The sequence below is a fragment of the Hirundo rustica genome, chromosome W (genome assembly GCF_015227805.2).
Source record: "Hirundo rustica isolate bHirRus1 chromosome W, bHirRus1.pri.v3, whole genome shotgun sequence".
In the NCBI taxonomy this organism is placed as follows: domain Eukaryota; kingdom Metazoa; phylum Chordata; class Aves; order Passeriformes; family Hirundinidae; genus Hirundo; species Hirundo rustica.
Window position 1 is genome coordinate 11,607,695 of NC_053487.1, and position 26,118 is coordinate 11,633,812.

Consider the following 26,118-nt stretch of genomic DNA (forward strand, 5'->3'; position numbering starts at 1 on the left):
ACCCCCCTGGTCCGCCACTCGTCTGTCTCCTGGACAGTCTCGGGAACCCAATCGATCGCCCAGTGCTGGCCGCCACCAAGGGGAGCTGATCACTGAAACTGGGTGAGGCATGCCTTCAGCTCCGCTCGCTGCCCACTGCCCCAGACGGTGGAAATATCCCGGACAAGAGCCCCCAAATTGTTAGGAAAATTAATCCACGAACACCAGAGGTTTATGTTCAAAAAAGGAGACAGAGGAGTCCTTTTACTTTATTCGAATAAAGGGAGAGGCCATGGGGCATTTCCCCTGGAGTCTCTCAGTTTTTCAGAGGACGCATCCTCCGTTTTATCCTAATTTCCCTGCCGCATTTCCCTCTCTCTTTCCCCATTGGCTGAGGTACTTGAGAGGTACAGACTTCCCAAAATGCCTAAGATTCCCTTTTTAATGTATAACCCCCCTTAATTTTTAATTTTTATGGGATTTATGGGGTTTTCCCCATTGTTGCTTTCATCTTTCAATATTCAATTTCATTTACAAACAAACCTATGGTTTGTTTGTAAAGGCAAGTATCTTCTTTTCCATTCATCAATCAATAGAGTCCTTCCCATTGTTTCTCTTATCTCTCAGTGCTAGTTTTATCTACCAGCAGACCCAGGGCTTGTTTGTAAAGACAAATCTTGTCATTCCTCTCACTGGGCAGTCCGGAATCAAAAAAAAAAAAACAAAAAAAACAAAAAAACAGGCTGGATCATGAATGCCTTTTTGACCCACCTCTCTGTGTAAATCGGGGCGGCCTTGGCCTTGGCCTAAACGGGGCCCATAGCTCTTATCAGGGGCCTGGCTGGCGGGCCTGCCCAGCCCCCCCTCTCTGGCAGCAGATGGAGCCTTGCGGCATAGCCCGGCCAGGGCTGCTCGTCTGGGCCCGGGTCAGCCCAGCCCAGGCCGCCCGGCCAGGGCGGAGGGGCCCGGCCGACCCCCGGCTACCGCACAATGTTACCTTTCTTTCTATGGCCAAAGGAAAAGAGGCTGACCTGCAGGAATTCAGGGGGTTTTTATATGTATACTCCCAAAGTCACAACTGACATTTTTAGTGATCAAACTAGATGCCAGTATTCTAACTAACCTTCTGATAGATCCCTGTCCTTTCTAAAGCAATTCCCAGATCCTGACCCAGAAATACATTCTACATTTCTCCATAACTAGAAACAAAACTGTGTTAACCCATGACAAGTATGGTAAGTATGATCAGTAGTTTCCCCATATAGGAGCCATTAGGCAGAAAACAGAGAATCCTTTAAGCGCACTGTAAGCTTTCAGGCTGGTGGTGATGGCTTCTATAGAGCAGCATCAGAGTGAAATAGGAAGAATATCCTCCAGGCTCCTTCCTTAAGTGGTTTGTGTGGGGTTTATTAGAAATATGCTTGTCATTGTGTTAATTTGCATAAAAATAGCATGGATTTCTGAGGCTTCCTCTTTAAACCAAAGAAGTTTTTAAGGGATTTTGTTTTTTTGGAGTGTCTTTTCCCTTTTCTGCCTCTTAGATGTACCACATGCATAGTGAAGCCTCTGAAGAAGGCAAGAGAATTCCTTTGCTTCTAGTGGTGTTTCTGAGATTCAGAAAAAAGCCACTTATTTTTTAGGGGCACACTGTAATCAGTAGTGTGCACTCCACCTTGCTGGACGATTGAAATACTTGCTGCATGTGGTTAAGATATTCTACTTTGCTTTTGTTTCAGTCTGAAATCACTGGGAATCTGGTTACAAAGTATTAAATTGGCTTTTAATTTTTTTTTTAGATGCTGAGAGGTACAGTGACTCCTCAGTGCCCTAAAGTAATCATTCATTTATAAAATAAATAAGCCTGAGATAACTATTCTACAAGGCTTTCCAATGCGCCTCATCTTCTGTTTTGTTTTTTATGTTGCAAGAAATATAGTCCTTTGTCTAGGGCAGTACTGAATACATTGATGCTTAATAAGAAGAACCAGTTGTAATGCCATTCAGAATGACTTGGACAAGCTCATGAAGTGGGCCCACAAGAACCTCATGAGGTTCAACAAGGCCAAGCGTGAGGTTCTGCACCTGGGTCGGGGAAACCCCTGGTATCAATATAGGCTGAGGGATGAAAGGATTGAGAGCAGCCCTGCAGAGAAGGACTTGGGGGTGCTGGTGGATGAGAGGCTGGACATGAGCCAGCAATGTGCGCTTGCAGCCCAGAATGCCAGTCATATCCTGGGCTGCATCCAAACCGGTGTGGGCAGCAGGGCAAGGGAGGTGATTCTCCCCCTCTACTCTGCTCTGGTGAAACCTCACCTGCAGTGCTGCCTCCAACTCTGGGGTCTCTGTTACGAATGGAGAGGGGAGTTTAGACAAATCCCTGCCTTTCCAGGTTTCTGGTAGTAGGCAGTAGCTTTATTGAGGTGGCCAACACCCCAAAACCCACTCTTGGTCGCAAGTTCCTAATAATGACTGATCAGGCCTATTACAACATGAATTATTTATTTGAACAGGCCAAGGAAAACAGACATAAGACTTAAACAGATTACTTACTACACAGGATAGCACAAAGAACTACTAGTAGATAAAAATACAGTGCACAATAATAATAATAAAGGTACCTTATGTTACAGCTAGCGAAGAAATAGTATAGATTAGGAATCAATGTTGCTTACCAACGAATGATCGTGGTGTGCAGGGAATCTCCCAATTTCTCTCAGTCCCAGGGAAGTAAGTCAATTCCGTCATCTTATCATCGAGAACTCTACACAGTCAGAGTGTATAAGAGATTTCTGATTTCATGAAAATCAGTGGTCTTTTATAGTTGTAAAAATGCTTGTGCTTTGCAGTCACTAATTTTAGATTTTCCTTTTTCACCATTCAAGCCAGGATGTGTATTTCTGGCTAAGGAGGTTCTCAGCTGAGATAATTCATCACGACACATCATTCTGGCCTAACCTAGCCATATGTTACAAGGAGATAAGCTTTTGCTGTATCAGGGGTGAAAGGTCCTGTCAGAGTCCCCAGTACAGGAAGGACATCGACCTGTTAGAGCAGGTCTAGAGGAGAGTCACAAAGATGATCAGAGGGCTGGAGCACATCTATGAAGACAGACTGAGAGTTGGGGCTGTTCAGCCTGGAGAAGAGAGGGCTTCGAGGAGACCTTGTAGCAGCCTTCCAGTACTTAAAGGGGGCTTACAAGAAAGATGGGGACAAACTTTTTAGTAGGGCCTTTAATAATATGACAAGTGGTAATGATTTTAAATTGAAAGAGGGTAGATATAAGGAGGTTTTTTACAATGAGGGTGATAAAACACTGGCATAGGTTGCCCAGAGAGGTGGTAGATGTCCCATCCCTGGAAATATTCAAGGTAAGGTTGGATGGGGCTCTGAGCAACCTGATCTAGTTTGAAGATGTCCCTACTCATTGCTGGAAGGTTGGACTAGATGACCTTTAAAGGTCCTTTCCAACCCAAACCATTTTATGATTCTATTCTATAATTTGACTGGGGAGTGAAGTATGTTGAACAGTGTGTCTAATGGAAGTCATATGATTACATATATTAAACATATTCTTTTAATTTTATTCTTGGGGCCATCCTGTGCAGGGCCAGGAGTTGAACTTTGATGTTCCTAGTGAGTCCCTTCCAATTCAGAAAATTCTGTGATTCTGTGAATTCTCTTGTAGTGTACAAGGCATTTTCTTAATGAGTAAATGAACAATACTTTCAGATGTCTTCATGCTTGTGTCAAAGTTCCCCCTGATGAAGAAGCAGCTGATTTAGAGAAAAATATTTCCATTTGAAAATTGTTGCTAAAGACCCCGATATATTTCTGCCTGCCCTGCTCTATAGTATCAGGAAGCAGGTTCTAAAGTGATGGTACATGTGAAATGCCAGTGCAAATTAGCTTTCCCTTTGAGCTCTGAATACAAAAAATGTAAGACAAATTTTCTTGTGAAACCAAATAACTGAAGTAGGAGCAGCAAAAATGTCTTATTGCTATTACACTGCACAAATCTAGTGTTTACTGGATCTCTACTTCTGCTGGGTTTCATGTGTGGAAGAATATGTTTAAAAAATGCTGTGCTAGTTTAGCACAGAAGGGATTTTTTTCAAGAAAGTTATAGCAAAAACCAATTAGTGACTGGCTTTGAAGTTGACAGCTTGATTGACCAATTAGAAAGATGACACGCCTCTGGGAACACCCAGGCTTAAAAATCAGAAGAACTCCAGGAAAATCTCTCTTCCTTCCAGCTTGCCAGCAGGTAACACCAGCCATGCGGCAGCCAGGCGGGCCTGGCCGAGCCCTGGTAGCAGCTGCCAGCGGGGGAGGGGAAAGCCACGGCTACTAACATCTAGCCAACTTTAAAGCTTGCTCTGCCACCGGCCAGGCCAGGGGAGATGTCTGCTGGGCCCCTGATAGCAGCTCCGGGCTTGGGCTATGCTGGGCCCACCCTGATTGTCACCAAGGGGTGGGCAGGAGGCATCCACCAGCCAGGCCACTTCAATCTTTCGGCATGAGTTCCCCCCCCTCCCCCCATCAGCACGGCTTTGAAATCTAACACTGTGAGCCACAGCCCAAGAGAGAGGGAGACCTGGGTGAGATGGTAACCCTTTCCTTGCACAGATGAAACTTACAAAACATCGAATCCTGTCTGAGTGAGAGGAAAAAAACAGACTTGGGACATGTAAAGGGACAATATGAAGATATCAAAGTCAGTGAAAGAAGAGTTACCCCTTAGATGGAAGAGATGAGAAGATGCCTTGGCTGAAAGTCTTTTGTGAGCCATGGTAACAGACTGTAATATGCTGGAATATCTTTTTAAATCATGGAAATATGGATTGGGGAAAATGATTGTTCAGATTGTGGATAGGCAAAGGTATTTGTGATGGACTAAGTGAATATTGAATTAGTAGCTGTGATCCTGTGATCCCATAAGATGTTTGAACAGAGAGAGATGAGATAAGAAGCCCTCTGCGCGAGTGAAGAAGCGAAAAGAGATCTCTGTTCAAAGAGATGAAGAAAATCCTTTGCATTTGAACTGTCCATTTTAAAATGACACCTGTCATAGTTTTAATTTCAAACTGGGCAGAAACACTAATTAATGTAGTGGTTTCACGTTCACTAAATTTTGGTCTTGGTACCTACTCTTTCTGTGGGAGAGAGACTAGGAGAAAAACAAAGCAGGCTTAACCTTAAAATTAACAAATCGTTTATTAACATACACTAAAAGAATAGGAAAAAAAGAAAGTTGGAAAAAAACCCTAAACCGGAATGAAACTTCAAAACCACTCTCCTCTCCCCTTGCAAACTGTTCACTTTCTTACAAAACAACATAAAGAGACAAAACTTGTAATTTTCAGTCAGTTTCACTATCTGACAATAGTCTTTCATCAATTCATTACGGGAAGAGTATCTTTTAAAGTCATGGATCCCACTGGCAACTTAGAACAGTTCTCTTGTGGGTTTTAAACTGTCACAAAAACAACCGCCCGGAGAAAACCTGCTTTTGTGACCCTCCCAGGAGCAGTTTCCCAAGCTGCTTATGAGTCATGGGTCTTAGACTTTTGCATACTGGGGTGTCACCTTTTAAAGATGAATAACTCCAAAGCAAAGGATTCTTCATCTCAAGGCACAGAGATATCTTCTCACTTCTTCACTGGCACAGAGGGCTTCTCATCTTTATCTCTGTTCAAGCATCTTATAGGATATTACTTAGTTCATCACAAACACCTTTGCTTAAATCTACACACAAATTAAAACAATCATCTCCCCAAATGCATATCTTTTCCATGATTTGAAGGAATGATCTAACTATAGAGTTCATTTCCATGGCTCAAGTAAGAAGGGAACAACCAACTCTTCAACCCTCTGTCCCAATAGTCTTTTCACTCTTGCTTTACTGACTTCATCTTGTTGTTCTTTATGTTCACTCTGTCCTTTCTTACTCTCTCAGAGAAGGGCTAAGCTCTGGAAGCTTCATGTTGCTAAGAAAGAGTTAAATCTGCTCGGAGTCTTTGTCTCTCTCTCTGTAGCTCGTGGTGTTAGATGTTTCAAGGCCGCACTGGTGAGGGAGGAAGAACTCACAGAAACATCAGAGATTGGAGCACTCAGGCAGTCCGGAATCACAAAAAAAAAAAAACAAAACAGGCAGGATCATAAGTGCCTTCTCAGCCCACCCCTCGGTGTAAATCGGGGTGGCTTCAGCCCAAATGGTGCCTATAGCTCTTATCAGGGGCCCAGTAGAGATTTCTCCCTGCTCCAGAGAAGTCTGAAGAAAGTAGCTGTTGTAAAACAGCAACCTCTCCTTTCCCCCCCTTCACCCGGGAGCCAATGGAATCCGGCCAGGCCTCAGGCCAGCTTCCCCCCCAAAAGGGGGGAGCAGCAGGCCTAGCTCGATGTTACCTGTCTCTTTCTGGCCAAAGGAAGAAGAAAAAGGACCCACCTACAGGAAATTCACCGGGTTTTATATGGTACTTCCCAAAGTCGCAGCTAACAATTTCAGTAGTCAGAATAGATGCCAATATTCCAACTAACTCTTTGATAGGTCTCTGTCTCTTCCAAAGCAATTCCCAGGTCCTGACCTGGAGAATTATTCTACATTCTTTTATAACTAAAAAACCAAACTATACTAACTCATGACAACACCCCAGTTATGTCCATGAATCATATGCAGCTAGGGAAAGCTGTCTATGGGAGGGACTTCACAAAAGCAGGTTCCTGGGTGGCTGTTTTTGTGACAGTTAAGACCTTCAAGAGAACTGTTCTATGTTGTCAGTGGGAAATTCCATGGCAAACTAAAGAGACTTCTCTCTCCAAATGAACTGATGAAAGAGTATTTTATGGGTGGTAACTGACAAAGAGTTCTGTCTCTTTACGTTGTTTGCGGGAAAGTGAACACTTGAGGGGAGGAGGAGGAGTGTTTTGAAAGTTTCATTTTGATTCTCATTTTCTTCTTTTAGTGTGTGTTAACAAATCCATCTTTATACCTTTCAAGTTTGGGCCTGCTTTGCTTTTCTCCTGATCCTATCTCACAGAGGGAAAAGAGTAAACACTCAGACCAGTGCACTAAATTTGGCAAACAGAAACAGGTGAACATGAAACCATTACAAATGCATGTCTTACTAATACACTTATTTGGTTCCAGTAATATGAAGCTGAAAGAAACAGTTTTTGTACAAAAATTAGAAGCAAAATGGGTAATTTCCCGCTGTAACTTTATGTGAATTTTTGTTTGCTTTTGTCTGATGGACCATACATTGTGAACGATGGATTTCCTAATAAAAAAGACCCATTTAATGCATTTTAATTGAGAAGATTGGCTTGATACAGTCTTTAAACTGCTTTGGATGGGCCACACCATCTCCAAGATTCTGCATCACGAATTCAGTCTGCCTGGTGTCAGGCATAGCTGGGAAACAAGCAGTGTAGCCTTAGAGGGGAGGAAAAGTGTTATAGAATAAAAGTTTGCAATTAGCCATTGGCTGCTTAATTTTTAATAAAAAACCTAATTTAGCAATTTTCTTTAAAATCAGGTGCTCTGTGGATGTGTATAGTCTTAAATCCCCACTGCAAGTTGGAGCAGAAGGTCAGTTGGCTAACACAGCTGAAAAAATGGAATGGCGTAGATGTTTGTCCCTGGGAAGATGGAAACCATGGAAATGAGCTGCCCAATTTAACCAATGCTTTGCCTCCGGGTGCAAATGCTAACCAAGGTGAGCCTAAATATATGCACTGACTGCAACACATAATATAGCCTCTATCTTATACACCTGAGCCTTTCAGCAGTCTTTCCCAGGACAAGTAACGTTCTTGTTGAGGACTGACCAGCCAAATTTATTTTCATTGATACTGTCTTCACAAAAAGGATAAATAGGGTTTTCTTTTGTGCTGGGGCTACAATGTTTTTAAAGCAAGTTAGGTCTTCTAACTTTTCACTCTGTCCTTCTAAATACTTGTTGCATAAAAATTAAATGTCCCTGAAGTATGTCATGAAAAAGCCTGTTGTTTCTTTGCTTGACTATAATCTTATATCCCTTCTGGTGTTGGGGGTTTTATTTTTTGCGGTCACAAAGCCTTCGATACTTACTTAAAGGGAGATCTGTTGTGACTGCATTAAACTGAGTATGTGAGAAACTGAAACAGCTATTTGTGGGATGTGCTATGTGTTGCACAGTCGGCGTTGACAGGTGTGGGAGGGTGCAGAGGCAACACTGCCTTCTTGGAGCAGGTGTCTCTTACTCAATATCATGCTTTCTAATCTAAAATGTGATAATCTGTAGTTTTCCCCATGAGATTAGATGGCCGCCGATGGCAAAAGTAAAAGAATCTGCTCTCTGGCACCGGGTTGGGTATTACAGCTTTTATTCTCAAGTCCTGCTCTGCTTGCTGGAGACCTTTCCTGATGACTCGTCAATGCCAGAGAGACCTGGCCCCTCCCCCACCATGGCTTTTTCCCCCAGGGGGCAGGGCCCAGAGGCAGGGCCCAGAGGCAGGACCCAATAAGGGAGAAGCAGGAGGGGAACAGAGGTTACATTTCAGTGTGGGGGATGGGCACTGCTGGGCAAGGACAGATCACATGATACATAGAAAAAACATTACAAATCCAATGAAATATAAACCCAATTAATGCATTACAACATTTCCCCTTTTCTTATTAAATTAAGAAGGAGGAAGGCTCGGTTCGTGGGAGATGCTCAGAGTTCGGACTTTGAGTACCTTTAAAGTTGCAAAAGAAAAATGACCTTTAGTGCAAACTGTTTAGAAAGACACTGTCACGGAATAATGATAATTAGAAGGAGAAGGTTTGGCGCTTTCTCCTCCTCCAGGCAGCACTGGCCACTTGTGGGGCCTCTGCAGGGGGTTTTGCAGTTTTAGGGATGAAAGGTTTCACCCACTCATCTGGCACCCACTTGAGACCTGGGGGAGTGGACACATAGGTGTACCCACGACCCCAGGTGACCAGATCATGAGGACTTTTTGTTTCTCTGGTCGCTGGATCCTTTACTATCATATCCGGTGACTTTTGCTGAAAGGCAGAACTGGTTAAAGCAGGATTATTTAGTTTAACATTTACATTTTCTAGTTTCTTTGAAAAATTTCCTTTGGACCTTTGAGACCTCCCGCCCCCATTGTCCCGAAAGTCAAAAAATTGCTTCTTTAAAGGGCATTGAGATGCCCAATGTACAGCCTGATCACACAGGAGACACGTTGTTCTTCTCTTGGGCGGTGGCCGTGGCACAGGTACAGGCAGCACGGTGTCTGCAGCAGCAGCTTTTTGTGGTGGCTTGACTCTGGAATTGTGGTTTTGATGAGCTTTTATGAAGGGAATCTTCCTGGCACACACCTGGAGCATGTCATGTAAAGTTGGAGCTGGTTCTATAGACAGGCTGAGGATAGCTGCCTTGCACTGTTCGTCTGCCTCGGCCAGAGCCATCTCCTCCAGGACATGTTCCTGGGCTCCCTTATTCTTAACCTGTAACTCGATAGCTCGGGTTAATTGCTCCACAAATGTTACTAAAGGTTCTGATGGAAGCTGCTCTATTGTACTATAAGGTTGGAAAGACTTATTGGGCTGGGTTGCTAAATGAATTGGCAGATTCTTATTACCAACAGCTGTTTCAGGATTTTGCCAAAGCTCCGAAAGCAAATCTTTTTGGAGGTCAAAGGGAACGGTAGTATTTCTTGCTAAATTTGTTTTTAAATGGTTGCAAAAGTATTCTCTTTCATATTTGAATTTGGCCTGAGCTTTGCATAAACCATGAATCGCTTGTTGGGGGAAGGGGTCCCAATTACTGTGGACAGCATCCCGTCTTTTTGACTGTTGATATGTGAAAGGGGTGGCAGAAAAGCCGGGATCGCTTCCTGCTTCTGGGTTCCTGGCTCCCCCCCTCCGGGGCATGGGAACTGGGACTGTGGGCGGGGAAACCGTGGGAACCAGGGGCAGGGAGGGGCTGGAGGCTTGAGTTACATGGGGAGGAGTCGGAGGGCGGAGGTTTGAGGGTAGGGGGCAGAGTCAGAGTAGAGGGCGGTGCCAGGGGCGGCACTGAAGGGAAGGAGGGGTCTGGGGAGAAGAAGGAATTGCGGGAAGGAGGGACAAACAAAGGGAGAGACTCTTCATGGCTCGAGAGCACATGGCTTCGTCCATTTTGGACAAAGGAATCCCCTCCATCTTGTGACCCCACCACCTGGGGACTACTAAGATGGGAGGTTTGAGCACTCAGACTGCCTGCAAAAGTACAAACTGGGGAAAATTCACAAAGAACTGGCTTTTTTTTCTTTTTTATTTTGCTTTTGCAATGCAAACCTAATTTTTAAGCTATAAAAAACAAAATTTGCATCTTCTTTATTATTAGAGGAGCCAGATTCAACTATTTTTTTTGTTATAGCCTCCCAAAATTCTGGGGAGCTTATTTGCTCTAATGATAAGTGTGGAAACTGAGAAAACAACCACAGAGTTAATTTTTTCAGCTGTTTCTTTGAATAATGGGTCTCGTCATTATTCAAGGTATATAAAATGTAATAATAGACTCTTTTGTGAGGCACAGACAGCCTTGCACCCATTTTTGGCTCAGATTTTGAGTTTCTGTGTCCTCTTTATTGTGACTGAGAAACTGAAAAGAAAAAAAAACTCGCTGGAGAGAAAAAAAAAGCCAAAAGGGGAAACAGTTTCCTTTTCCACCCCCCCAAGGCTGCCAAAAGAAGCATGCTATTAAAGCACTTTGAAGGTTTCCTCTGAAAGCAAAACCTTCCCTGAAAAAGCAAAAAAACCCCTTTTCCTTGAGGAACATTGCCCCTGAAAAAGATTTTCCCTTAGAAAACTGAAAGTGGTACTCACCAAAAATCCAGCGTTCCTTTCCTTTCTTTCCCAATCACTCCTTTTGCCTGAGACTGACCCTTTTTGGTGCAAAAAGAGCTTCCAGTCTCTGATCCCAGGGTCATATTTTTACGAACATGTGGTCACCTTCCCTGGAACAACTTGCCATTCGGGGGGCTTCTTTGCAGCGCTCCGATGGGGTTTTTGAGTCCAAGGGAGAAAACTGCAGCCCTGGCCTGTAGAGTCCTGTGTTTCGGAGACTCCACAGCGAACACCAAGCCTGACAGGTCTGTCTCTGCATGGGTGGGCTACATTTCGTGACTCACGTACCTGCGTGAGATTCCTTGGCCACGTGCTCCCCGAGTGGTTCTTCCAGCTTTTTGGGAACCTTTTGTGGCTTAAAGCCCCATGTTAAGGTGCCAGTTGTAGTTTACCCCATGAGATTAGATGGCCGCCGATGGCAAAAGTAAAAGAATCTGCTCTCTGGCACTGGATTGGGTATTACAGCTTTTATTCTCAAGTCCTGCTCTGCTTGCTGGAGACCTTTCCTGATGACTCACCAATGCCAGAGAGACCTGGCCCCTCCCCTGCCATGGCTTTTTCCCCCAGGGGGCAGGGCCCAGAGGCAGGACCCAATAAGGGAGAAGCAGGAGGGGAACAGAGGTTACATTTCAGTGTGGGGGGATGGGCACTGCTGGGCAAGGACAGATCACATGATACATAGAAAAAACATTACAAATCCAATGAAATATAAACCCAATTAATGCATTACAACAATTATCAAACTTGACAGAAGCCTTCTCCAGTCATCTTCAAGCAAAGATTGCTACTTTGCTAATAACTGAGGAAGATGCAGGTTATTTACCTGGGGAAAAAAAACCTCATAATCATCAAACCTCTCAATATTTTGATACATATTTAATAAAAGTTAAAATTAAATGCTTGTGAAAGGTGGTAGAATTAGACTTAGATGGATTTTTCCTTGTTTCTTTCTCTTGGAAGTTTACCTCTGAAGGAAATAGACTTGGTTCATGTTTAAATCTTGCAGCTAGCTGCGGACAGAAGTTCATGCAACATCTAACTTCCTACAGAGGTGTTTGGCTTTCTGGATCTCGTGATGTTCAGACCAACCTGGGCATGCTAGTAGCAATTTCTGACATGACATTTTGACATTCATAGGCACAGTGCCATGTCGACAGAGCACTTTTGCCATAGGAAGATATCCAGTAAAGGATTGTCAGTACCATGGCCTCAGTACCTTGCTTCCTTTGCAGTATTTGTATTTGTTTATGACAAAAATTTATACAAGTGCTCAAAGTTAATCAGTTCTCAAAGAGAACAACTAAAAATATTTTATGTGATGTTTATCTGTCACTCATCCTAGTGGCTCCAAGTCTGAGAAGGAGAGAAACTGGGGATGCTTGAGAAGCTGTGTGCCATATACTTTCTAGTCTGTTTTTAGGGGGATTCTGTGCGTGTTTAATGTCCTTCATGTCTAGCTGTTCCCTTTGCAATGTCCTATTTAGCATTAGCCATGATGGTTTGTATATCTCTCTGAATGCAAAGGGAATGGCACACACTTTGCCTGAGCTGTTGGGTAACAGGATGTAAAATGTTGTCTGTGGTCTGCTCCTTGCAGAGTGGGTGAAGGTAGACTGCCATCAGTTAAAGGTTGGTGAATAGGCAGAAGACAAGAATACTGTGAATGACTGTTTCACATATGAATGAATAAAAGCTGATGCAGCTTTCTGAATTTCTGAAAATGACAGATTCATCAAACAGGCCACATCGGACGGTGTTCACTAGAGCCATAGAGGCATGCGAACTGCACTGGCAGGACAGCCACTTACAGCACATTATCAGCAGTGACCTATACACCAACTACTGTTACCATGAACACACTGAAAACTCACTCTTTGACTCTCGAGGGTGGCCCCTCTGGCATGGTAAGTGGCTAAACTGGAAAGATGTTTCCATGACTTGCTTTGTTCAGTTTCTATAGCATTATTTTTTTTCTTTTTTCTTTTTTTGGGGGAGGGAGGGAGCTAAATGAAAAGCCTGGCAAAAAGAACAGAGGCTCCCTTGAAATGCTGGCTCAGAAATAGTCCTTTAACTCTCTCTTGCAAAGTTTTAAAAACAAATTGAAGGAAACAAAAAAGCCCTTTTGATTAACTTAACAAAACAGGCTATTTCAGACATGGAAGCATTGCTATTCTTCAATTATTGTCTCCATTTTAGAACATGTTCCTACAGCCTGTGCAAGAGTGGATGCATTACGATCTCATGGATACCCACAAGAAGCACTGAGGCTAGCAATAGCTATTGTTAATACACTAAGAAGGCAGCAGCAGAAGCAGCTGGAAATGTTCCAGGCTCAGAAGAAAGGTAAATGCGGGGAAGAGAGAAGGGCAAAGGACATGACAAGGTGACAATAACACCAGACTGGAACTTTGCATGAGAAAACTGCTTTTGAAACTAAAGCAAAAGAGGTGACTAATTCTTCAGTCCAAACAGTCATAGTGGTAGTGTCACATTCTGGATGTTGAAGGGGTTTTTTTAAGCTAGATTGTGAGCTATGCAGAGCAAGGGCTCTGTTCTGCCTTCTGCAAAATGTCTAACATGATGGGGCCTTTATTCCAATCAGAGGTTTTGATTACACAGTGTAAATATTCATCCTGTGTAATTTATAGGCTTTTAAACAGAGATTTGCATTTGGAATGTCAGGTATTTAAAATAATTTTTCTCTTCTGATGTGTAATTTAGCAGACCTATGTATTTCTGAGGTGGAAGCCTAAATTTGACAAGGCAAAGTCTGCACTACAGAAATTTATCCAGTTTGGCATTTTCTTCCAAAAGTCTCTGATGATGCTTAAAACTTTAGTGGATTCACATCATTGGAAATCAAATTTTTGAAACACTGGCTTTATAAAATGTTCTGTGGTGTTCCTCTAAACACTACCCCTATTTTCTGAAGGAACATTCTTCCAAAAATAATCCTTCACTGAACTTTGTCATAGGTTTGGAGAGGTAGTGGAAGAAGAAAAAGGTGACTGTAGTTAAAAATGCATACGGAAAAATTAGAATAACATTCTCAGCTACTACAAGAAAACTTTTAATTCAAATTTTATTTTAGATTTTTGTTGCTACTTTTAACTATGTGCATCCTCATGCATTGTAGGCAAAAATACCAGTGTGAAGTCACATGTGTAAATTTTTTAACTGTATGTGCAGGTGTTTTCCCAGAAATGTTCATTTAGAAATTGAAGACAAGGTAGATACCTGATTGAAAAAAAAAAAAAAAAAAAAAAAAAAAAAAAAAAAAAAATTTGGCAGTTCCTATGTGCCTTCATTTCACAACACCCAAGGAAGAAATTTTGAGCACTATTGTGGATCCTAGATTTCAACAAAACTTAAAAGCACTTTGCATTATTAATTAGGAGATTTTTTTCTTAGTCTTTTTATCATGTAATATATCTTTCCTTAACATAAAGTCTGTAATTTCTGTGTTGTTACTCACTGTTTTGTTTCAGTTTTTTCACTCTTATGTTTGAAATTTAAACAATTTTGTTTTAATAGGTCAAAATATACTTGTCTTCTTTACAAGGAGAATAATTCTGCAGCTACAGTTTCAGTTCAGCAACTACCACATGCTTCTACTTAGCTTTCATTCATATGACTGATCTGACATTCATGGAATCAGCTGCATGATTTAAAGTTAAATCTCTATATGAATGGCTTGTATACAATTTTTAAATGGTCACCCATAAAACACCTGATCTCTCATAGTTCAGTTGTGTATGAGTCTAGGAGAAAAAGGTGGGGAGTTGAAGGGGAACTACTGACATAAGTTTCTTAGTTAAAAAAGGGATTTGAGTCATCTCTAGCATCTTTTACCACAGCGGCACTTCCTTCAATTCATTGTGCTAAACAATTTTTTTCATGTTGTAACTGATTGATGGATGAGGGCTACAAAACAAAGTATCCATGAAGGTATTTGTTGACTGAAACTTTAAAATTACAAAAAATGCACTTAAAGGACAATTTTTAAATTTTATACCTCATTTAAACACATTATCATTTTTTTTTCTTCCTTTTTTTTTATTAGGAACTGTCATTGTGAGTTTATTACTTCAACAAATATTCAGATGCAATAAGTTCATATTTTATTTATTAAAACTGAACATTTCAGAATATTTTATTTCAGTGCCATCAGCTTCACTTAAAATGTGAAAATGGTACTGCATCTTTTGAGTAAGGAAACTGGTGAATATTTTACCAAAGAAGTCTTTACTATAATTTTTCAGCAGACATTTCAGAAGTTACTGGTATCAAGTTAGAGATTTCAAAAGATACTGCAATTGAAATTTTTGACCCATAATGTACTTTGCTAATGCTCAAAATGTTTGACCTTTGTCCATTTTCTTTTTTTCCTCTTTTAACATACTTACAAAGGGCAATGAATTCACACTGAGAGATATTTTTTCTTTCTAAGCAGAAGAGCATTTTAATCCATTTTACTTCTATATATGTTTTGAGGAGATAATACACACTCTCTTTCCCTCCCTTCTCCCTTCATCTTTTCTGTCACAGAACTTCTTCAAATAGGAGTAACCTCAATAACAAATCTTGAAGGTTGGGTGGGACATCCTTTGGATCCAATTGGCACCCTCTTCAGTAGCCTGATTGAAGCTTGCAGGGTGGATGATGAGAGCTTCCATGGATTCTCAGACTTCACGGGTAAGGCCATGCAAAGGGAGCAGTCTTCTCTAAGTCTTCAGTAACCAGAGACATTTTTCTACCTTACCTTTCCCAATTAACTTCAAAGCCAGTGTCTTTACAGTATAAGAACTCACATTTGCATTCCCTAAGAAAACACAAGGTAGAGAAAATGTTTAAAGTAAAACTGTTATAAGAAGCCTTCAAAAATTACCAGTAACTCATTCTTGAAGGCAATTCAGTATTTTACACTTGAAATAAAACTGAATAAGAGTTTATAGCAGCAACCCTCTTTACATACATTGCTCTATCCTCTTTTGGAGAAATTACAGGAAATCACAGAATTGTTGAGGTTGGAAGGCTTCTCTGGAGATCATCTAGTCCACCTACTCTGATCAGAGCAGGGTCACCTATAGCAAGTTGCCCAGGACTGTGTCCAGCTGAGTTTTGAATAGTCACGAGAATGAACACCATACAAGCTTTCTGGGCAATGTCTTAGTGTTTAACCATCCTCACAGTAAAAAAGTGTTTTCTTATACTCAGATGGAATTTCCTGTATTTCAGTTTGTGCCCATTGCCTCTTGTCCTGTCACAGGATCCCACTGAGAAGAGTCTGGCTCTGTTTTCTTTACATTCTCCCAATAGATATTTGTATATTTTGGTAAGATCCTCCTCAGCCTTTTCTTTTCCAGGATAAACAATCCCAGCTGTCTCAGTATCTCATATGGGAGATGCTCCAGTCCTTTAATCATCTTTGTGGCCCCTTATTGGATCTGCTCCAGTACATCCATGGGGAGCCCAGTACTGAACATGGCACTCCAAGTGTGGGCTCACCAGTACTGAGAAGAGGGGAAGGATCATCACCTCTGATCCTCTTATGCGGTCCAGGATATTATTTGACTTCTTAGTTACAAGTGTACATAATACTTCAAAGTGATGACAAAGCACTTAAAATTTATAACTCACATGGTCTATAAAGTACATAGTTTATAAAGGTTATGAATTAAAAAATAGCATTGTAGTATTGATACATGATTTCGGACAGGATGTATATGCCCATTCTAACTTCAGTATTTGCTTTTCGGGAGCTCAACTGATTTGTTCCTTAGTCTCTTTCCACCTCTGTGGTAGTTTCTTATCACCTTATGTGTGGCCAGAAACTTGAGTCATTCCTCTACCTATAGATCCTTTATATGTACATCCCAAATCTCCTTGGGGCTTTTCCTTAAAACTTATTTTATTCAATTAGATTTTCTTCAATAAACTTCTAATCCTATATCCACCAATTCTGGAAGAACTTTAATTAAAAGAAATCAGATTCTTTGCAATTAGAAAAAAGAATCCAAAACAACACCATGAAATAAAAGTTGTGTGTGTTGAAATGTAAATTCCCCCTACACTCATATATACAATCTACTAAATGCATTTTGCCATCTCATTTGCTGCAGCTGTCCATCTCCTTACATCTGTACATTACAACTTTTTGTCCCCAAACTGACTGTAAACTGCTAGAGGTTGATATAGCATTTTGTCATATGATGTATCAGTGAAGTGCCAAATCATTCAGTAGTACTCCTTAAAGCAATTATGGTTTGGTCTGTGTGGAATTTACAAGTAATCTTTACTAAAAGTAGCATTTCTAGTATTAATAAAAGTCAGAAACAGTATGCATGTTTATCATAAATTCAACTAACAAATAAAAAAGCATGAAGAGAGCTTTAGCAAACAATGCTTTAAAATTGTGGAGTTCCCAGGCCTACTGTATTTGCATAATCCTAATAGCTTCAACTGAAATCTATGCAGGTATATAATCACCTTCCCTTTCCACTTATACAACAACAAAGCTTTAAGGAGATACAGAAAGAGGTGGGGGGAAAAATTGAAATAGATCATCCAGTGTTGGCCTTATTAACACAAAGCTGGAGAAACTGCCTTTCTCCAAATCATGCAGTTTAAAATGAAAACTTTTATTTTTACTAGAGTGGATTTTTAAAAACCTAATTGTTTTGTGTATTTTTGTGATGTGAAATTGCATCAGGCAGTTTATATTGGATGATTGGATATTGAGATTGCACTCATAATTAAAATATTTTAAAAAAATTAATACTGACAGAGGAAGCATTTGAAAATGTGGCATTATAGGCAGATTATGGATTTTAATGATTTCCTGATGTGTTGTTCTTTGTGTCACCCTTTACAGAGAACATGGGGCAATGCAAATCTCTGGAGTACCAGCACCTGCCTGCACACAAGTTTTTAGAAGAAGGGGAATCTTATTTAACGCTGGCTGTGGAAGTAGCATTGATAGGGCTGGGACAGCAACGAATAATGCCAGATGGCTTGTATGCACAAGAGAAGGTTTGTCGAAATGAGGAGCAACTCATTTCTAAGCTACAGGAAGTTGAATTGGATGATACTCTGGTGAAGATTTTTCGAAAACAAGCAGTCTTCCTATTAGAAGGTAGCTCAACGTAGATGCTAACTGCTTTTTAAAACTGTCTTCACTTACACAGGCCCACGGAGTTAGTATTACAGTGGAAACTGCCTTATATACTCTTAAGATGTTTTTTGATGCAGAACTCCAGCAAAATTTTATTTCCAATCTCTTACAAAAATCAAACATCAGCTAACACATGACTGTAGAGATAAGGCATCTACTAACCTATAAGCCTTTAATTTTTATTGCATTTTCTTCTTTAGATTTGTTCAGTATCCTAATTATGCAATCCAGGCTCACAATTGAATAATATAGACATCAGTTATCATCAACAGTTCTTGGGTAGTAAATTTCAAAATGTCATTTGTATCCTGAAAAAGGACTGGCAGCTTTCTAAATGTATGAAGATTTTTACCTCTATTCCCCAGTGAAGAGCTCAGAAAATTAACTTAAATTTGCTGGGACAGAAATATAACATTTCCTTTGTAGAAATTAGGAATATGAGTTGCTGCTGAAGTTTGTATCATACCTGAAAATTTAAGTATATGGACAAATACTAAGGCTTATGGCCTGGTCTTGTGACTAAATTTTGATTAAGAAAAATAACTTGTGTTTGGGAATTGCAGTTGTGTATTGCAATAAAATCTGTACAAAAAGTGCATGTTTTTGCCTAAGCTTTTAAAAAGGCTTGACATATAACACTTAAGCCTTATTTTCAAAGAGTAGTCTTGTAGGTTCTAAGATTGCTATTCTAGTTTTTGGGGGTTTTTAACTGGAGGAAAAACTTTAAAGGAACCATCTAAAGGCATGGTCCAAGTTTTGAGTGCTTTCTCAAGGGATGGTGGGGAGATTGATACTGCTCTAGGTAAGTTGTGAAGATTGTTACACAGCAGTCAGGTTTTGCCTTCTTTCTGTAAGACATTTGTCTTTTAAAACTATTTCTTTAATAGAGGAGATGCAGTATGTTTTTTAGGGTTCTCAGCTTTGAGTCACTATTACTGCCCAGATCCTTAAAGACTTTGGTACCTACCTACTGGTGGTACCATTTGAAACTGTAGAGAAGCTGCACCATAAGGAGAGTTGCTGCTTTATGGCCTTTGGACAAGAATAGCTTCTTGCTGGATCCAGCTATTCACCACCATAGAGGGATCATATGGATTATAAAATCACCGTTGCATCTGTTTACTGGTCAGGATGCTGTATGAGGAAAAGGCAGGATTTATCTCAAGTATTCTCTGATACTTCTATTTTACAACTGTGATCAGTGATATACTTTTTTCTTAGAGTAGTAAACAAGTGATCATAGCAGGAAACCTGCTAAAATAGCTACCTACAAAATTACTGTGGTGAGCAGCATGCAACAATGGTCTTGCGTTACTGTGTGTTGAGAAATCTGGCTTTTCTGCAATAACTTCAGTTTAAGTTATGCAGAAACTGCCAGATCTCATGGAGGAAAAAGTATGCAGTGATTTAAGATTCTGATCATATCAATTGTGGCTTTATAGTTGAGGTTTTGTAGATATAGTAAAGAAAGTTTAATCCAGTATTAGGTTGATTTCTATGCTGTTAATGCGAGTTAATGCAGATTAATGCATGCTGTGTGTAGCTACCATTTGAATGCATGGGAAAGCAGAACATAAGACTGTTGCAAGAACTGTTCTATTTTTTTTTTTTTGACTGCTAAGTTAATGGCAGAATCCATTTTCATATAAATGCTTTGCCATTTATTCTTTGTCTTCTAACTGAGTTTCTGAATGGACCACCAACTGGCAAACAGACATGAAAAGGCTTCTTTCATACAAGCAGTGCCAGCTAGTTTTGAATGGCTTTCAATTTAAAATGATTGAGACACACTGTCACCTACTTAATCATCATTGATGTTTCCACTGTGATCAGTTCCAGCCTTCAGAAATGCCCACCTATGGAGCTCAGATTTTTTTCATGCCTAGTGATTTTTATCTTTGCATTTTGTGCTAAGGCACCAGTAAAAAACACTGCTGAAACAGCTGTGCTGGTCTAAGTTGTTAACATCTCTCACTTGTCGAGTTCATCATCCCATGCAGCAGAAGTGGTTGAATAAATTTTGTGAGTATTCATCTGCTTCAGTGAAGGGTCAGTCATGTTAGTTTGAACTACTGCTGGAAACTATGACTCATGTGACTACAATGAAGAAGTGTGCTCACAGAGTCATTCATCCATCCAAGTGTGGTGGGTTAGAATCTCTAGGACTGCTGGCTGCTATTTGTGCAATAATTGTCCAATAATACCTAATGTAAGATTCTTATTCTGTATCTTGTGATGTTTAACATCTGAACCTGTAGCCACTGAAGTAAAAAAACTGCTTGACACAATATTCCTATTAATAAGAATAACAGTCTTAAGGCTGCAGAAAAAAATGCAAAAATGGAATTCCTATGCACTATGAATACTCAGAACTCAGCAAGCAGTTTCATGCAATTTTTTAAAATTGTCATTTCTGTTGTCAGTCTTAACACTACTGCTATGAAGTACTGCACTGAGTGTGAGCAAAATCTATTGCCCCAACAATGGGAATAGTTTCCCCACAACAAATATGACTTTTAAGATTGTGTGGCTATAATAGACTAGCAAAAGCAGCTTTGATGCAAGATCTGACCTAGTCTTCTCTGGAGACCAAGTTTAAACCAAAGGGTTATTCAAATTACTAATGTCAAGTGAGACATTAATAAGGATCAGGTGCTGCTGGACTGATTAGTCATGTAAGTTCAATTAAAGATACCTGGTTTTCCACTGTAGCCACTTTTTTTTTCTGTGGATTTGTGATAACAGAGTTATACACCAACAGAGGGTACATAGGAATTAATGTACACAATATAACTACACAGAGGCAAAGCTAGGATTATCACCTTCTACTTTTGCATACCATAGATTTACTGAAGGAGCCCCATGGAGCCCTGGGACCATTTTGTCATTTGTATGTGCATTGGCAGTGTGCTTAGTACTATATCATTTGCAATGTATCTTGTTGTCTCAAAGAATAGATGGTATTTAATATACTTGCAATGTATTTTACAGACATATCAATAGACCTTTACCTTTTGTACAGCAAGCTGTCTCTGAATACCAACTCTAACTCAAGGTGTAATGAATGGGTTCTAAAGGTCCAGAAGTTGAGTTTTAACAGTCTATAAAGACTGATAATCTCTTTTTCTTTCCCACAGCTGGACCATATAGTGGTTTAGGTGAAGTCATCCATCGAGAGAGTGTTCCAATGCACACATTTGCCAAGTATCTTTTCACCTGTCTCCTACCTCATGATGCTGAATTGGCATACAAAAGTGCACTGAGAGCCATGCGGTATGTATTCACAAGTCATCTAGAAAGAACACCAGTAGCATTTTGAAAAATGGGAAAAAGCTTGGTAGTCAAGACCTAGCCTTTTTTTCTAAAAGCATTGTTCTGTTTAAGGAGAAATTACTTTGTGTATTGGGTTTAGTGCTGGCCAAACACCAGTGCACCCACTAGAATTATTTACTCATTTCCTGCTGTGAGATAAGCATTAGAAGGAGGAAGGCAAAACAGACTCAAAACTTTAAAGGGTATTAAGAAAACTTTGTTAACAGAATTAAAATAAAAATAATAAGAAATCAGAATAAAACCTTCAGAACACATCTCCCCCCACACCCTCTTTTCTTTCCCACTGGCAACATAAAGAGACAAAACCTGGGACTTTCAGTCAGTTTACCACCTCTAGAATAGTCTTTCTTCAGTTCTCTTAGGGAGAGGAATCTCTCTTGCCATGCTATGGAAACTTCTCCAGAAGAAACAGTTCTCTTGAGGCTTCGGTGTCATAGCGAATCAGCTGCCTGGGAAAGGAAAATCTGTTTGCAGTGTAAAGTCCCTCCCATGCCTTGCAGCTTTCCCACAGCTACTTTCATGGGCCATGTCAACTTATGGGGTACTATTTTAAGGATGAGCTGTTCTAACATAAATGCAAAAGTTCTCTTCGTCCATCTCTGGGAAACAAAGGTATTCTTCTTCTATTCCTGAGGCAAGGTTTCTCATCTCTCTCATTTCTCTCTGTTCAAACTTCTCATTGGATCAAAGCTACTGCAACATCTGCTTATTTCAACACTGATGTTTCTGCTCATGGCTGTAGTTAGGATGCTACATCCCCCCAATGCATTCCATGAATTACAGGAAAAAAACCCAAAGTCCAATATATCAAATATATCTTCACCATAGCCTTACAAAAGAATTCCAGCCCAAGACTAAGGCATCTCCTCAATCCCCTCCCATCTAGAAGTTGACTCCTTCACTGACCTCAGTGTCCCATGTTGTTTTCTCTACGTGTCTTCACCCTTTCCTTTTCCTGATTCAGGAGAGAATTGGTGTTTGTAGGTTCATTTGTTCTCAAGCTTTATCAACTGAAACAGTTTTCAAAGAGTTCTGCACTGCTGAAAGGTTGATCTCATCTAGGCTCTACATTGGGAGATTGCTCGCCATGCCTCGCTGCTGGTCACGTGGTCTCCACTGACACTGTGTGAGCCATACTGGCTCTACTCAGCGCTTTTCTTCATGCGGAGTGCTGAAAACAAGAAAAGCTGCTGCTGCCGTTTTTGTCCTTCTGTCCACAGCATGGCTGGCTAAAAGTGGCTAAACAAAGTTCATTGCGAGCCATGCCTAGGCAGCCATGCTGTCCCAGTCGTGCCGATTTCGGCCGCGCAGTCCCGTCCCCGTGGCCACTCCTGGTCTAGGATGGCAGCAGCCACTCCTGGCCCTGCCCACTCCTGGCCTCAGGGCCGCCCCCAGGGCTGACCACGGGGCCACTCCTGGTGCTGGTCTCAGCTGCATGGTTGCTACTGGCATTGGGATGGCCCCCTGGTAACATGGACTGGCAGACTCAGCCTGGAAGGGGCCTGACCCTGCTGGGAAGGGGCCCCAGCCGCCCTGCCGGGATGGGGCCAGGCGGGCTTACCAGGAAGGGGTCAGTGCCACAGCAAAGTTTGGCCTGGCCTGGCCCGGCCGTGCTGGCTGCATGGCACCAGCCTGGCCAGTTACCTGTTCAAAGGCCGGAAGCAAGAGAGTTTTTCCCAGGCTTTGTTTGTTTTTAAATGTGTTTTTCCAGAGAGGAGTGTTCAACTCTTCTAAGTGGTTTAACTGGGTGTCAATCTTCAAAAAATAGCCAGCTGATTGGTTCTTCAAAACTAGCCAGTTGATTGGTTCTGCCAGGTCCCCACAGGGAACCACCCCTGCACTCTGTGGACTCCCCTCCCCAACTAAAAACCAATCCGTTAAACCACAACACTTTGGTTCTGTCATCTGTAAAAGCAATCGATGTCTGTACTAACTACAGTATAATTTATAAATGTACAATTAGTGTTTATATATGTAATAAATCGCCAAGCCAAATTCAGTAAATCAAAATTTAGAATTTTATTTTGAGACTTAAACACAGTCTCTGGTAGCCACAATTAAAAGGGACAGCGTTGAATCCCGGGATTTTGGCACTGGGTGAACACGGTAACCGACTCTGTCAGCCTGTTACCCCCTCTGTTCACAAATTGGGTCCAATACCGCTGGTTTTTATACAGTCTTCCGCTGAGAGCGAGCCGAGACCGTAAGACTCTTGCTTCGTGGTAGTTTTATTAGATATTCATGATCATGTCCGGGTCCGTTGAATGGATTCTCAAAGCAGAACAATGTCATGATTGCCGTGTCCGGAGAAGGTTTGGAAATGTTAACATCGGGCCGGAACAGATAAGATATCGATCTGATTTAATCATTCGGTAGTCAGGGCACCCATCTCCCTTTTCCGTCCTTTTGTGTCTTCCAAAGCGGTTCCCGGCAGGAATTCCTTGTGTCCCTCCGTGCAGTTTTAGTCTCAGTTAACCCTATACACACCTTTAGGTTTACTGATCTTAAACCAAACTTAAAGTAGATCAATTTTACATGGTATATTATTCCATTTTACAGTGAATCAATTACATATCATATTGCTTAACACGAATTAACTTTAGGACATATATCACATATACAATTATAAAACAGCATTCTATGTTACAAATCCTTCTAGAATTTCACTACTGGGACTTGTGGTTTTGTATTGAACAACAGCTTTAGCACATGTGTGTGTTCTTTTACTGATGTGGTTGCGTATATATGATGCTAGTGGCAAGGAAATGAGGAAAGAGGCACCTCACCAACAGTCTTAGAATCATCTGCTGCTTAGTTGCTTCCCCCTACTTTATATACTGATCATGATATCATATGGTCTGAAATATCCCTTTGGTCAGTTTGAATCACCTGTCCCGGCTGAGTCTCCTCTTAACTTCCCATGCACCCCCAGCCCCTCCCCAGTGTGGCAGTACGAAAAGCAGCAAAGGCCTTGCATCTGTGTAAGCCCTTCTCAGCAATAATGAAAACATCTCTATATTATCAACCTGCTGCCAACCTATCAAACTAGCACACTCTAGAAAGCCAAATGAGGAGAAAATAGTCCCAGGTTCAAAGGACTAAATGGGAGGGCATGCATAAGAACAAAACATAGCTACCATCAAGTCAGGCCAAAGGTCTGCTTAGCCTGTTTGGGTTTTTTTGCCTCCAAGAGTGTCTAATAGTGGGTGTTAGGGAAGGAATGTAAGAAATATGAGAAGCAACTTTGCATACTTGCTGCTTACAATTAGAATTTTTGAATTAGAAGTTTTAGAATTAGAATTTTAAAAAGATCAATTTTGTAAAGTACACTTGTGTCCTTGTATTCAGTTTCAGTCACTACCTTAAAGTGTTTCTCAGATATTGTGGGGAGTTTTCCTCCTTAAACTAAACTACCGAGACCACATTGAAAGGCTAGAATAGACATCTATGAGTAGCTTTGCACAGTGCACTGAATGCTTCAGCGAATGTTATGGAAGCATGCCATTCCTCTTTAAGAAGTATTTGGGTTTTCCCCAGAAACAAATCATAACTGATAACTTCTTTTCTGGAAATTTCCTTTCTCAGCTGGAAAAACAAGCAAGGCACTGAAAAATCCAAATCTCTAGTTGATTATGGGGAGCTTCAGCCATCTTTTGGCATGAAGGTGCCATCTCAGCCAAAGAAGTTGCTTCTCAAAGACCAGTATAAGAAAGAGCTGTCTGTTAGTTTCTATGTGGTAACATCACAGGAGACATCAGCATAATCAGGGCTGTTCTCTATTGCTCTCTTGGCATCACTTTTAAGGCAGATGGGAATTCAGATTTTTAATATTATTTACTGATGCATTTTTAATTTTTTTTAATATATTTGGCCCTCTTAAGAAATGTGGACTGCTATCTTGAACTGCAGCGACAGAAGATGCAGACACTTTCTATTCCATGTCTGTCTGTGTTCCTTGAAACTTCTCAAAAATTCTTTTAAAGAACTTTGTTTACTTTTTCCATTCATACCAAAGTGATACTTCAGTATACAAAGCACTCCTGATACAAACCAAATTAATAACTAACTAAACCTAAATGTTGTTTTGGGGGAGGGGAAGGAAGAAAGAAAACAGGAAGATTGAAGTTGTAGTGGGTTGATGCTGACCAAACACCAGGAACCCATCAAGGCCACTCACTCACTCCCTTCCACAGCTGGACAGGGGAGAGAAAGTTTAACAAAGGGTTCATGGGTTGAGATAAGGACTGGGAGAAATCACTCATCAAATACCATCATGGGCAAAACAGGCTCAACCTAGAGATATGCATTGAATTTATTACACTAACAAAATCAGAGCAGGATAATGAGAAGTAAAATAAAACTAAAAACACCTTCCCCACACCCCTCCTTCCTTCCAGCTCTGTCTCCTACCCCAGCAGCACAAGGAGACAGGGAATGGTGGTTATGGTCAGTTCATCACCTGTGGCTTCTGCTGCTCAGGGAGAGTTGTTCCCCTGCTCCACTGTGGGGTCCCTCCCATGGGAGACAGTTCTCCTCAAACTTCTCTGATGTGAGTCCATCTCACGAGCAACAGTTCTCTGCAAACTGCTGCAGTGAGTCCATCCCATAGACAGCAGTCATCCCCAAACTGCTACAGCATGGGTCATTCTTCCACAGGGTGCAGTTCTCCAAGGTCAGGCTGCTCCAGCATGGGAGCAGGGCCCCTGTCTCCATGGGTCGCCCTCGGGGTCGCAGCCTCCTCTCAGGCATCTACCTGCTCTGGTATGGGGGTCCT

The 26,118-nt window shown here is 41.2% G+C and overlaps 1 protein-coding gene across 3 annotated transcripts in view; it reads left to right on the forward strand.

Annotated features, from left to right (window-relative positions):
• The window catches only part of LOC120764905 (zinc finger SWIM domain-containing protein 6-like), a 346,593-nt gene that overhangs the window by 259,564 nt on the left and 60,911 nt on the right, over nt 1-26,118 (forward strand). For 2 of the 3 annotated variants that reach the window (XM_040089033.2, XM_040089036.2), the window contains exons 5-10: nt 7,515-7,694; nt 12,565-12,741; nt 13,034-13,180; nt 15,386-15,532; nt 17,712-17,972; nt 21,149-21,284. In XM_040089033.2, the coding sequence (XP_039944967.1) occupies nt 7,515-7,694; nt 12,565-12,741; nt 13,034-13,180; nt 15,386-15,532; nt 17,712-17,972; nt 21,149-21,284 (1,048 nt within the window). The remainder of the gene's footprint in view (nt 1-7,514; nt 7,695-12,564; nt 12,742-13,033; nt 13,181-15,385; nt 15,533-17,711; nt 17,973-21,148; nt 21,285-26,118) is intronic. The other variant, XM_040089035.2, reaches the window with a different exon arrangement.